The following is a 13171-nucleotide window of genomic DNA, read 5'->3' on the forward strand; positions in this document are numbered from 1 at the left end:
AGTTATCAGGAGACTTCTGGGCTTCCTGTGACAGTCTGAACAAGTGTTTCCTTGCCTTCGGCCTCTGGAAATACAGAGGAGAGGCAGTCGGTCTCTGACCTGAGAAGCTACCCTAGTGACTAGCTGTGAGGACTGAACTGTGCGGAAGGGTCCAAGGTCGAGAGCCAGGACAGGGAGTGAGCAGGAGAAACTTAGGAGCCTGGGAGGGAGAGCACTGGACGCTGGGCCTTGACCATGAGTAGGACCTGGATAACCAAGGAGACAAGGGGTAGCACTCTGGGCGCGAGGAGGGGTCCAGACCTCGGAGCTGTGCTCTCTACGCTTCCTTGATGGGGGGTTACTAGCAAAAAGGCTACATCAGTCCACATTGACATCTCTGCTCATAGGAAAGGTTTCCCTACTACTCAGCAAAAACTTGTGTGGAGAAAGTAAACAGAATATTGAAATAATGAAAACCAGAGTGAAGGTGGTAAAGGAGCTAGGAATAAAGTGGGAAGGAGAGAAGTGACACTTTAACAAAGAACATTACACATCTGTACAATTTTTTTTTTCTTGCAGTGCTGGGATTGAACACAGGGGTATTCTACCTCTGAGCTACACTCCCAGCCTTGTTTTATTCTTTATTTTGAAACAGGGTCTCACTAAGTTGCAGAGGGCCTCACTAAATAGCTGAGGTTATCTGCGAACCTGAAATTCTCCTGTCTCGGCCTTCCAAGTACTGAGATTACAAGCTTGTGCCACCACACCTGGCTATAACTTTTTTTTTTTAATGGGGCCTCACTTAAGTTACTGGGGCAGGTCTCAAACCTATGATACTTATGTCTCAGCCTCCCAAGTACTGGGATTGTGGGCATGTGCACCACCATCCCCAGCTGCACCATCTTTTATTTCAGATTTGTTTTTTGTGGATGTTGGGTGTTTTGTTTTGTTTTGTTTTGTTCAGTACTGGAAATGGAACCCAGGGGCATTCTACTTCCAAGCTACACCCGTAGCCCTACTTTTCAGTCTTTTTTTTTTTTTTGGTGGTGGTGGTGGTACTGGGGTTCCTGGAAACCCTTCTACTCCAGGCTACACTCCCAGACACCTATTTTACATATATATATATATATATATATATATATATATATATATATATATATATATATATATATATATATATATAATTTTTTTTTTTAAACAGGGTCTCTTAAGCCAGCAAGGCTGGCTTCAAACCTGCAGGATCTTCCTGTCTCCGCTTCCCAAGCGCCAGTGCGCCACCATACCCGGCACTAGTCTTTTATTTGTGAAACAGGATCTCACTGAGTTGCAAAGGGCCTTGATAAGTAGCTGAGGCTGTCCTCGAACCTCTAGCCTCCTGAATGCTGGAAGTACAAGCATGTGCAACCATGCCCAGCTTCGGTTATTTTTAAATTTTATATCTTAGTTCTCACAAAAACCCCTAGTGGTAGGCAAGACAGCAATCACTGACGTGGGAAAAATAAAGCAAGTGCCCTGGGTCACACAGCCAGTGAGTGGAATCACTCACCCCTGCCCTCTCCCCACCCAGTTCTGTCAGAAGGAAGGGGCGCATGGCGGAATCCACAGGGGTGGTAGAATGGAACGCCCAAGGGCAGTGTCAACATTATTGATAAAATAGTGGCTATTTACTTTGGTTTTTAAGCCTCTTACACATATTCTCCTCTTTGACATTCAAGAGGTAGGCTAGGGCTAGGATAGGGTAGTGTCAAGGGAGGAAGGAGTGACACACCTCCTTGCACCCCGCTCGAGCAGCTTTGAGCTTTTCCCACCATCACGGAGAGTATCTAAAGCCTACCCTCGGCCCCAGTTTCAGCACTCTTCCTTCCTCACGTCCCACTATAAGCAGAGAAGCATCTAGAACCAGCAAAGAGGCTAGGGGCTTTGGCCTGCAGGAACAAGAGACATGGTTATGCATTTGTTTTCAGAAAGGCTCTTCTGTTCTGTGTGGCCTAAGGAGATGGCTTCTGGATTGAATGCAGTCCATTTATCTGACAGCTACTGTGGAGCACCCAGGCTGAGCCTTGAGCTGGGTAGCAAGGAGTTAGCAGTGGATCATAGTCCCTGACATCTAAGAAGGCTCAGTCTTAGGTGAGACAGACTTTAATATAGAGGAACTGATACACCATATAGAAACAGGAGGGCCTGTGGGAGCAGAAAGGATGGTCCCACCTGGAGTGGGAAGGCAACAAGGAAGGCTTCCTAGAGAAGGCAAACTAAGTCTTTTTTTTTTTTTTTCCTGGTGTGGGGATGGAACCCAGGGGCATTCTACCTCCGAGCTACACCCCCTGCCCTATGAATGCCCCTCCTCTGAATGTCCCTGGCACACGGCCCCACACTCATGGTCCTTGGAAAGGTTTTTCCATTTAATGAGTATAGAATTCACAGTAGCTGAGGCTGTCCGCGAACCGTGATCCTCCGGTCTCAGCCTCCCGAATGCTGGGATTACAAGCATGCACCACCACACCCGGCTACTAAGTCTTAAAAGATGAACAAATGGAGCTAGGCCTGGTGCTGCACACCTGTCACCCCAGGACTTGGGAGGCTGAGACAGGATTGCAGGTTCAAGGACAGCCTCAGCAACTTAGCAAGGCACTCAGCAACTTAGCAAGATCCTGTTTCAAAATAAAAGATAATGTAGCGCTGGGGGTGTGGCTCACAGGTAGAATGCCCCTAGGCTCAATCTCCAGTACCACAAAAGAAGAAAGTGTTTGCAAGAGGACCAAGATGGGAAGGGGGCTAGTGAGAGACACGGGGGCTCATTTAAGAAGAATCTCCACTCATTAAATGGAAAAACCTTTCCAAGGACCATGAGTGTGGGGCCGTGTGCCAGGGACATTCAGAGGAGTCAGGGTGTCACCTGGTTTCACATGCAGTAAAGCAGAGTATCTTCTTAGGGAATTAGAAGAGCTCACCATTAAGGTCCTTTTCCACTTGGAGGATATGATTATATCAAATCAAAGGCAGGCACCACACCAGAGGAGAGCAGTGGGCTCCATAGAGACAGTGGGCCAGGCCTTCTCTCCCATCAGCACATTTCCACTGTCTCCCCTACCCTGGGTGATGAGCCCCAGCCAGCCACAGTGGCACCAACCAGCACCCACCCCGTGACCACCCACCCCCACCCTACTTTCTTGGCCCAAGCCCTATTGACAGATCCCCCAGAATCTGAAGGAATTCAAGACAAATGGTTAAGAGGATGGAGTTAATAAAATTTGAAAAATTGAGGCCTGTCACTCCACTAAACTTTTTTCAATACCACTGACAGAAACATATTTCCCCAATGAGTGACCTTCCACAGCTGTAGCGGGCAGGCACAGCCGCAGCAGTGCTGCCAGGAAGCCCGTCTGCTATTTATCAGATATTATAAGCTGGGACACACTAATCTGAGCAGGAGAAGAGGGGAGGGTCCTGCACCACACTGCCTGGGGTGTTCCAGGTGTTTGCCCCAGCCCCAGACAGCCAGTGGGAGGTGACGGATGGCCTGCGATTAGCACTCCCCACCTCCACCAGCCCTCTCGCCTGGTCCCAGGGGCCTGGCCCTCTAGACCAGCTGCTTGGCCCGGAGGGGCCCTGGGTGGGAGGCAAGGGGAGGTCAGGCCAGGGCACGGGCCATCCTGATGCCCCCGGAGAGGGCAGGCGGGTGAGGCCCAAGGTGGTTATTTATTGGAGTGTAATGGTTTGTGGCCGGTGGTCGTGGGGGTGAAATCGATCAGTGGTAGAAGTCAGGTTCTATCAATTATTACAGCAATTAGTCAAGTCAGAGCAAGGGTGTGGGGCTGGGTAGTAATATTAGATGGACATTATCCATGGCACCCCCTCCTCAGCCTTCCATGAGGAGGACATGCTGCCCTGAGGCTCCAGAACCTTGGGGAGCCCTGCTGGCTTCTCCCAATGAGTGGCCTGACCTGAGAGCCTCTTGGGCAGGACACAGGCCCAACACTGCTTTAAAAAGAGCCCCTGTGTTGGCTAGCCCAGGTGCAGAGATGTCCTACCTGTCCCCATCCCATTCTTTATGAGAAGTGACATGACTCCTGCTAGAAATTACTCAGTGGCCAATGTTTATGGCACACATTTTTCATTCTGTAAGCAAATATAGATCACTGACAGCACTTGTTTGGAGCAACTAATCTCACCATCGTGTCTTTCTTCCACTGCCTTCTCTATCTCTCTGCTCCCCTCCCCTTCTTTCTTCCATTCTTTCTCTCTTTCTGCCCATTTCTTCTCTCTTCTCTCTATTTTCTTTCCCTTCCCGAGGTCTCTCCCTAATCCCCTTCCAAATAGCTCATATCTACTGACAAGGCTCCTCTGAAGGTTGCCAGAGAAAGGAGAGGCCTTCCCATCACTTGATGGCTGCTCCCTGTGCCCAGCTATGCTACAGGAGTTTTGGGAGTTTTACTGCAGGAGTTTTGCTGGGCTGGGAAAACCTTGCCAGGGAAACAAGCCCTGAAGACTCTTGTTTCTTCCTGAGCCCCAGAAGAGCTGTCTGTCTGTCCCTCCTTCCACACACTGTCCTATGTGGCTATTGTAAGCTAAACTCTTATCCCCATTAGTGCCTGGAGAGCTGTGTTGGGCTCAAACTCAAGGTAGACCTAATCCTAGAGACAGGAAGAGGAGCCTGCCAAAGAGATAGAAGAACTGGTCACAGGAGTGGGGAGACATGCAAAGTGGATTTTTTTTTAAAGACTTCAAACAAGAGAGTGGCCGAGATTATCACAGCCACAGAGCAGTCAGTCTAGAAACAGAAAAAAGGAAAACCTTATTCGCCCCGCCATTCTACCTTGATCCTGCATGCAGAGCCCTGCAGATATAAAATACCAGATCTGAAAGAATAGGCCCCAACTGAGCCTCTGAGGGCTTGCCTACTAGTTGTACTTGGTCCTGTAGCTGGTGATAGACCACTGAAGGGTTTTTCATCAGGGTGTGTCATGATCACCCTGGTTGGCAGGGATGGAGGAGAGAATTGGAACTAGGAAAATCTGGGAGTAAGTTGAGCTCCTGGTTCAAACAAAAAAAGCCGGCTTTGTGGCCTTGGCTAGTCATTTTACTTTCTGAGCCTGCTTTCTATGGTTTGCAGCTTGGGGATTTTAGTTCCTACCCTCAGGCTGGTTATGGGGATGAAATGATGTAAAGGGTATAGAGTACAGAGCATAGTTCCTGGCAAACGGCGAGTACTCAGGAAAGACCATTGCAGCTCAGGAAAGACCATTACAGCTACTGCTGTCACCACTCCCAGGTGTCCATGCATGAGGTGAGGATATGCACTCCCAGAGGCAATGCGGTGGCATACGCCATAGTCTCAGCTACTCAGAAGGCTGAGGCAAGAGGATCATATGAGCCCAGCAATTCCAAGGTAGCCTGGACAACATAGTGAGAGCCCATCTCAAAACTCCACACAGACTTGTATATGAACATTTGTAGCAGCACTGTTCAAGACAGCCCAAAAGGGAAATAGCTCAAATGTCTATCAGCAGATAGATAAATAGACAGACAGACAGACAGATTCCACAGAATGAAATATTATTTGCCCATACTACATGATTGAACCTTAAAAACATGCTGAGTTAGCTGCGCATGGTGGCTCGCTCTTGTAATCCCAGTACTTGGGAGGCTGAGATAGGAGGATCCAGGTTTGTGGCCAGCCTCAGCTACTTAGTGAAGCCCTCCACAACGTAGTGAAACCCTGTTTCAAAATAAAGAATAAAAAATTGGGCTGGGGGTATAGCACAGAGGTAGAATGCCCCTGGGTTCCATCCCCAGCACCACACACACACACACACACAAAACATGCTGAGTGAAAGAAATCAGACACAAAAGACCACATGTTTCATTTATATGCAATATCCAGAATAGGAAAATCTATATTTAGAGAGAGGAAGTAAACTATCAGGGCTGGGAGAATGGGGTATGTCTGATAATAAAAATGGGATTTCTTTTAGGGAGCATGAAAATGTTCTAATTAGAAAGCTAGTGATTGTTGCAGAACCTGCTAAGTATGTTTAACATCACTGAATAGTGATGAATTAAATAAGCTGGATTAAATTTGTGTAATGGGAATTATGTTTCAACAAAAGTAAAATATTAATAATACCTTATGCCAGGTTATTAATAATACTTTATGCTGTTAGAAAATATAATCATGTGTGAAAGTATTAATTTTTCTAATTGATAAGTTTCCTTTGCCTATATCATACTTCCTACTCTGTCTCCTCCTCCTCCCACACCTGTGTAGAGGTTTGGCCTCTCCCCTGCAGCCCAGCCAGACAGCCATGTGTAAATGCTTAATAAATGTTTACTACTCTTAAGTTTATAGAGTCTTTTAAGGTTCAGAGACTTTATATAATAATATAAATGTTTCCATAAAAGGACTTAGAAACACTTTTTTGGTATATCAGTCAGTGGTGTGCACCTACCCTAAGCCAGGCCCTGTGCTGATAGGTTCTAAGCCAGCCCATTATATCCTTATGGCTGGAGTTCCAAGTAAAGAAAGTTTTAACCCTTCTTCACTCTGGGCATTTCCCTAGCAAGAAGGAAGCTCAAGAAATACGAGCTGATCGCTGCTGTAATGCTTCGCACCACACATTTATTGAGCATTTGTTATGTAAGAGCTCAGCTTGCTTAGGTTTCTGTCTTCCTGCTCTGAGATTACAGCTTTCAAGGCAAAGCCAGCTCTGTTTCTTCTGGGTCCCTAGGCCCTCTCCTTCGTGGTTTGCCAAATGGAATGGGGTAGATGGTGTTTGAAGAGGAGAGTGAGGTGCTCAGACCTGGGGAAGGAGATTGTGACAGCACAGAGGGACAGAGGAGCCTTTCCTCCACATCTTCCAGACCTCGCACAAAGTAGACACTTAACCAGCCTATTCACTGCCCACACCTAGGCAGATACATGGCCCACAGTTAACCTCTTCTTTTTGTCCTGCTCAGAGTTCTCTGTCCCCAACCACAGGAACTAATGGTCGGAGGAAATGCCTGTTCCACCCACCCCACCCCATGCACACACACGCGCACATGCACACACACGCACACGCACACTCACCAGCAGCTAGTGTGGCAGAGCCAGGTTGCTGAGGGTGTTAAGCCCTTCCAGAAGACTCTGCTAGCCCTGGCTGGCAGGAAAGGCCCAGAGCTAAGGGCATTAAGGAGAGAGAGGAACAGTGAGCAAGCAGAGAAACGGGTCTTGTACTTGCTATTTGGGATGCTCTGTGCTTTAGAAAGGAACCTTTTCATGAGAATTTGTGAATGAATGTTCACCTGTATGCAGATGTGTTAGAAAATCTGTACATTTTAGTGGATGTGTATGTCAATTTGTGTGTTGACATGTATTTGTGTTGGGTATAGGAATCTGTATATTTGTTTGACATTTTGTTTGCATGTTCAGCTCTGTATATATGTGTTCTGTGCAACATATCTGCATGTATGTAGCACCTCTCTGTGGGAAGTATGCTACTACACATTGTATGCAGGGACACATAGGAACCCCAATATCCTGATCTCTGATGGAGAAGACTAAAATTCTTCTCCCAGAGTATCTTTTTTTTTCTTTCTTTCTTTGATAGTACTGGGCTTTCTGGAAACCCTTCTACCTCAGGGCTACACTCCCAGACCTATTTTATACTTTTATTTGGAAACAATGTCTCTTAAGCCAGAGGGGCTGGCTTCGAACCTGCGTGATCCTCCTGTCTCCGCCTCCCAAGCGCGAGAATTCAAGCATGCACCACCACACCCGGCCAGAGTATCTTAACATATCTTTTCCACCATTCTACAGTCTCTTAAATTTCCATGGTCATTTCTCACACTGGTATCAGGGCCCCAAGCCACCTGTAAGCAAAGATTGGGGTCCACGGATCACTCATAGAGCCCCTGTTTATTCTCTCCTCCTGCCAGGAGCCAACCCCCTGCAGAGAAATGAAATGGGACACACACCCTTGGATTATGCTCGAGAAGGGGAGGTGATGAAGCTTCTGAGAACTTCTGAGACCAAGGTAAGTCTCTGAGAAATAAGGTCAGTGGGCACTCTGCATTGTTCATTTAACCTTTCATTTATTAAATATACTCGGGCTCAAGCCGGGCGTGGTGGCACACGCTTGTAATCCCAGCATTCGGGAGGCTGAGACCGGAGGATCGTGGTTCGCGGACAGCCTCAGCTACTTAGTGAGGCCCTCTGCAACTCAGTGAGACCCGGTTTCAAAATAAAGAATAAAAAATAGGGCAGGAGGTGTAGCTCAGAGGTCAAATGCCCCTGGGTTCCACCCCCAGACCCGCAAAATAAATAAACAAACAAACAAACAAACCCAGGCTCCATGCCAAAGGCCACTTTTCCTTAGGTGATTATTGTCTGTTTAAATACAAATCCAAGCCAGGCATGGTGGCGCACACTTGTAATTTAGTTCTTGGGAGGCAGAGACAGGAGGATCACAGGTTCAAAGCCAGCCTCCATAATTTAGTGAGGCTCTCAGCAACTTAGTGAGACCCCATTTCAAAATAAAAATAAAATCGGACTGGGGTATAGCTCAGAGGTATAATGCCCCTGGGTTCAATCCCTAATTCCTTACACACACACACACACACACACACACACACACACACACACACATATATATATATATATATATGGATCAAGCCCCTAGTCTCATCAAGAATTAGAGAGCCACCCCTGCCATAATCAGGGAGAGGGAGAGGCCTGGGCCACTAGGGACCTCTAAGAATTAACCTTCAAGTTCTTTAGCTTCTTTTCAAAGGAGCGGAGCGGGCTAGCTAGACAAAATCCTAAGCTCAAAGATTATTTGCCAGGCCTTGTGTACCCTGCAGCCTCATTTTAGGATTGCGTTCTCATCATCACTCTTTGCAGAGCCAATCCTTCACCTCCCCTCCACACACACTTTAGAGCCTGGTACAGAGCTGGGCCCCCAAAATCTCCATCTCAATTCCATCTTCTCAGTCAAACTTTTGATCTCCCTGAAAATAGGACTAAGCCTCCTGCTTCTCCCAGCCACAGAATTGTAACTCAGGAGTAACTGAGCAGAATCCAAGAACTAGAATCACAAGTCTCAGTGCTGGCATGGACCTGAGAAGTCACTGGATCCAGTGGTGGGAAATCATAGGAAAGCATAAGCAAATGACTCAGAGAAATCGAGCGGTTCTGGTTGAAGGGACGGTGGCCCAGGTGCTGCCCATGCCTTGCACCCTTCCCTCCTGGGGCAGCCTCTCAGAGGACTTTGCAGTGGCACAAGTTTTAAATCACTAAAAGCTAAACCGGCTGACTCATACTCTTGGGAAAGTGAAGCCCAGGCTGTGGTGTGGATTGCCTTTGGTCCCAGAATAAGTAAGCACCAAAACTGAAATTGAAGCCAGGTGTGGTGGCGCATGCTCGTAATCCCAGCATTTGGGAGGCTGAGATAAGAGGATCCGCGGTTCTCAGACAGCCTCAGCTACTTAGTGAAGCCCTTCACAGCTCAGTGAGACCCTGTTTCAAAATAAAGAATTAAAAAAAAAAAAAAACAGGGCGGGGGGTGTAGCTCCAAAGTAGAATGCCCCTGGTTCCATCCCCAGGACAAAAAAAAAAAAAAAAACCCTGAAATTGATAAGGTTGAGCACAAGGTCATGTAATGTGGCAGTGGCAGGAAGACCTGGTTTCTGACCCTCAGTCTTGATTCCAGGTCCTGGAGTTTCTGGTCCATGAACTGAGGCAGTTTAGTGTGGCAGATCCCACCTAGTGGCAAACAGTCTGTCTCAAGTCAGAACACTTAGCTCACCTGTATGAGACAGAGTCTGGGTTCTGACCCCAGCCCGTCGTCCACTGCCTGCCTGTCTGTGGTCTGTCACTTTGCTCATTGAAGCTTAGTTTTCCTCTATGAAACGAGAATGTTGAACTAGGTGGTTTCTAAAGTTCAATTTGATGTATGGTTGATTGTGTATCTGTCAGGACTCACTAGATTATGCTGTTATAACAACCCAGAATTTCAGTAGTTTAAAACAACATTTATTTTTACTCCTGCTTCATGCTGAGGAAAGAATGTGAGTTCTGAGCATCCTAGGCCCTCAGGGGTCTCGACTGGTGGAGCAGCCACCCTGCAGCATTGCTGCTTACTTGCCAGAGAGAAAGGATCCACTGAAGGCTCTTAAATCTGTAGCTAAATTCCCAGCCTGGGAGTAGAACTCACAACTCATTGGCCAGAACTAATCCCATGATCACAGGGTTCTAAGAAGAGTAATCGTACCATGAGCCTAGACGGGAAAATCTGAAAATGCTTAGTGATCAGCAACAACCGTATAGAGTTTGCCTCCCTGATATCCTTTTTTTTTTTTTTTTTTTTTTTGGGTGGTACTGGGGTTCCTGGAAGTCCTTCTACCTCCGGACTACACTCCCAGACCTATTTTATATTGTTTTGAAACAGGGTCTCTTAAACCAGCGTGGCTGGCTTCGAACCTGCGTGATCCTCCTGTCTCCGCCTCCCAAGCGCGGGGATTACAAGCGTGCGCCACCACGCTGGGCCTCCTGATAATCCTTAATAACTGTCTTATAGTAGTTTCCTCCAGAGAAGGGAAAAGGTTGGGAAGGGTGACTGGCTTTTCATAGCCCATCCAAGGAGGCCCTCAGAACCAGAAAGAGCTACTCAATTCCAGAGGACAAGTCCTTCCGTCCCTGGGTTCAAATTTTGCACCTCTCGGAGCAGCCCCAAAAGTCACATCAGCCTCCCCAAGTGTCTTGAGCAAATCCCTGGAAGTTTCTGCCCCAGGGTGTGCACTGCTTTTCATCCCCCTTAGGCCTAATTGCTGTTCCCCCGAGACGAGCGCTGGACCTGACTAATAGTACCCAAGGTTTGTCAGGACAGATGCTTGTCTGGTTGTGTGAAGCAAGAGAACAGGTGTCTTGGTGCCAGCACAGGTGAAGGGAACCCAGGCCCCTGAGGGACACTGAACAAAATTTGGCTGCCCAAGGGAAGTGACTTGTCATTGGCAAGGCTAATATGCAGAGTGAACAAATAATAGTTGCAATCCTCTGTGCAGGTCAGACCTTTCCAAGCACAAAGGGAAATTGCAGACTTGAAATTGCAGACAGTGAGCTCTTAGAATCTGTATCAAGGAGGGCAATAGGGTAGTAAGAGGAGCTGTGCCACGAGAAAAACTGAAGGCAACAGGGGCATCTGGCCTGGGGAGGAAAGCCTGTCCTCGGGCACAGGAATGGCTCTGAGTGCGAAGAGAGGAGATGCATTCATTAGCAAAGCTAACACAGAGCCAGGCTTGTTGAGTGGCAGCTGCAGGAAGAGCTTCCTAACAGAGCTGTCCTATAGTGGCAGGGGCTGCCTTTGGAGGTTAGACCCTTTAGAGCAGGCAGGATTCTCAGCTGGAAGGCCTCTTCACCTGTTGTCCTGCTCTTGTCTTCTCTATGCCATTGGTCCCTTTCAGGCTCCTGTACTGTCCTCAGTGGGTGTCGGCCCATGTGGACCACGCCTAGCTTTCCTTGGGGTCAGCCATGTTGTCTTTTGTTGGTTGCACAGCATCTACTTGGTCTCCCGTTCTTTCTTCTGCTCGTGTGTGTGTGTGTGTGTGTGTGTGTGTGTGTGTGTGTGTGTGTGTCCCTCACCAAGCTACAAAAACTGAAGAACACGGTTTTAGACCTGGGCTCTGTCTCCCTCTGCCAGTTACTAAGAAGCAGCTGGCCGTCTGAGTTCAGGCCCTGCGTCTATACCATAGTGACTCAGTCTCGGAGGGCACTGAGGCTCCAGCCTGAGGCCTCGCCTCCTGGCTTTTTCCAGACATGAGTTATTGCCGCTCTGATCTTATCTGGCTCCTCTTCTGTCCCCTCACCCCCACCGTCCTCCACGCAGCTCAGCCTACTCCACCTTTACCTACCTACCACTCTCTAGTCAATTATGCTCATCATAGAAAATCTATATTAAAATTCATATTAGAAGATATGGAAATAAAGCAAAAATACAATGAAAACTAGGTAATACAGTATGTAATTTATGAGTAACATCTATGTGCCAAGCTCTGAGCTAGATGGGAAGAAGGCAGGTGAATAGTACACTCCTGGAGCTCAGTCTGACTGGGAGACAGACAGTGACCTGTGAGACTGCTGATGGTCGGTGGTGGGGCTGACCAAGGAGACTTCCAGGAAGAAATAGCATGTTCTAATCTCAAGTAAAAGTATTGTGTCCCTGCTACCTAGATAGAACCACGATCAATATTTATATTGATAATAATAGTAGGTAGCATTTATTGTATCTAGGCAATATGCCAGGTGCTCTAATGTACACTTTCTCTAATCCTACAACTAATCCATGAAATAGCTCTCGTTACCCCTATTTCACAGATGGGAAAACCAAAGCAGCAAAAAAGTAGGTAACGTACAGAAAATCAAGTAGTTATAAGTGCCTGTTGGGATTTTTAAAATAATAATAATTATTATTATTATTACTACTACTACTATTGGGGGTACTAGGGATTGAACCCAGGGACTATCTATCTCCACAGCTACATCTCCAGCCCTGTTTTATTTTTTATCTTGAAACAGGCTCTTACTAAGTTGTAGAGGGCCTCACTAAGTTGCTGAGGCTGGTCTCGAACCCATGATCCTTCTGTCACAGCCTACCAAGTACTGGGATTACAAGCGTGCGCCATTACACCCTGCTCTATTAGGATTTTTTAATATGCTTTTATTGGTACATTATAGTCTCCCATCATAATGTAAATCATGTTGACAGTAACATACATGCACACAGCACTTAGTCCCCCCCCACCTCCCCACTTCCTCCCTTCCCAATACAGAGTACTGAGATTGACATTGGTGTATTCACATATGTACACATAGTCGATGGTAGTATTTCCATTATCTATTAGGATTTTAAACAGAGCTCTCCTCTATACTGAATTAGCTCTTTCTGGAGCATATTCACATACTTTACATAAATTAACTTTTTGTTTAAACCTGTATACCAGAGGTCTCAAACTGGCAGCCAGTTTGAGAGGATACTCTTTTACCCACCTAAAGTGGGTAAAGCTGAGTTTAAAGCCCTGGAGATTGGGGGCATAGAAAGAAGCCACATTTCCTGCTGTGTTATATGTCCTTGCTTGTCCAGCATTTGTGTTTCCTGCTCGGCTCTGAAAGTGATTGATACTGCTCTGTATTTGGAATCCTCTTTGTTTTTTTATACTA

General features: G+C 47.0%; 1 protein-coding gene across 3 annotated transcripts in view; it reads left to right on the forward strand.

Annotated features, from left to right (window-relative positions):
- The window catches only part of CLPB (ClpB family mitochondrial disaggregase), a gene marked incomplete at both ends in the record, with an annotated part of 164441 nt that overhangs the window by 115824 nt on the left and 35446 nt on the right, over window positions 1–13171 (forward strand). For all 3 annotated transcript variants that reach the window (XM_080695225.1, XM_080695224.1, XM_080695226.1), the window contains one exon: window positions 7897–7994. In XM_080695225.1, the coding sequence (XP_080551351.1) occupies window positions 7897–7994 (98 nt within the window). The remainder of the gene's footprint in view (window positions 1–7896; window positions 7995–13171) is intronic.

The sequence above is a fragment of the Muscardinus avellanarius genome (assembly GCF_963383645.1).
Source record: "Muscardinus avellanarius genome assembly, chromosome: 1".
Lineage (NCBI taxonomy): Eukaryota > Metazoa > Chordata > Mammalia > Rodentia > Gliridae > Muscardinus > Muscardinus avellanarius.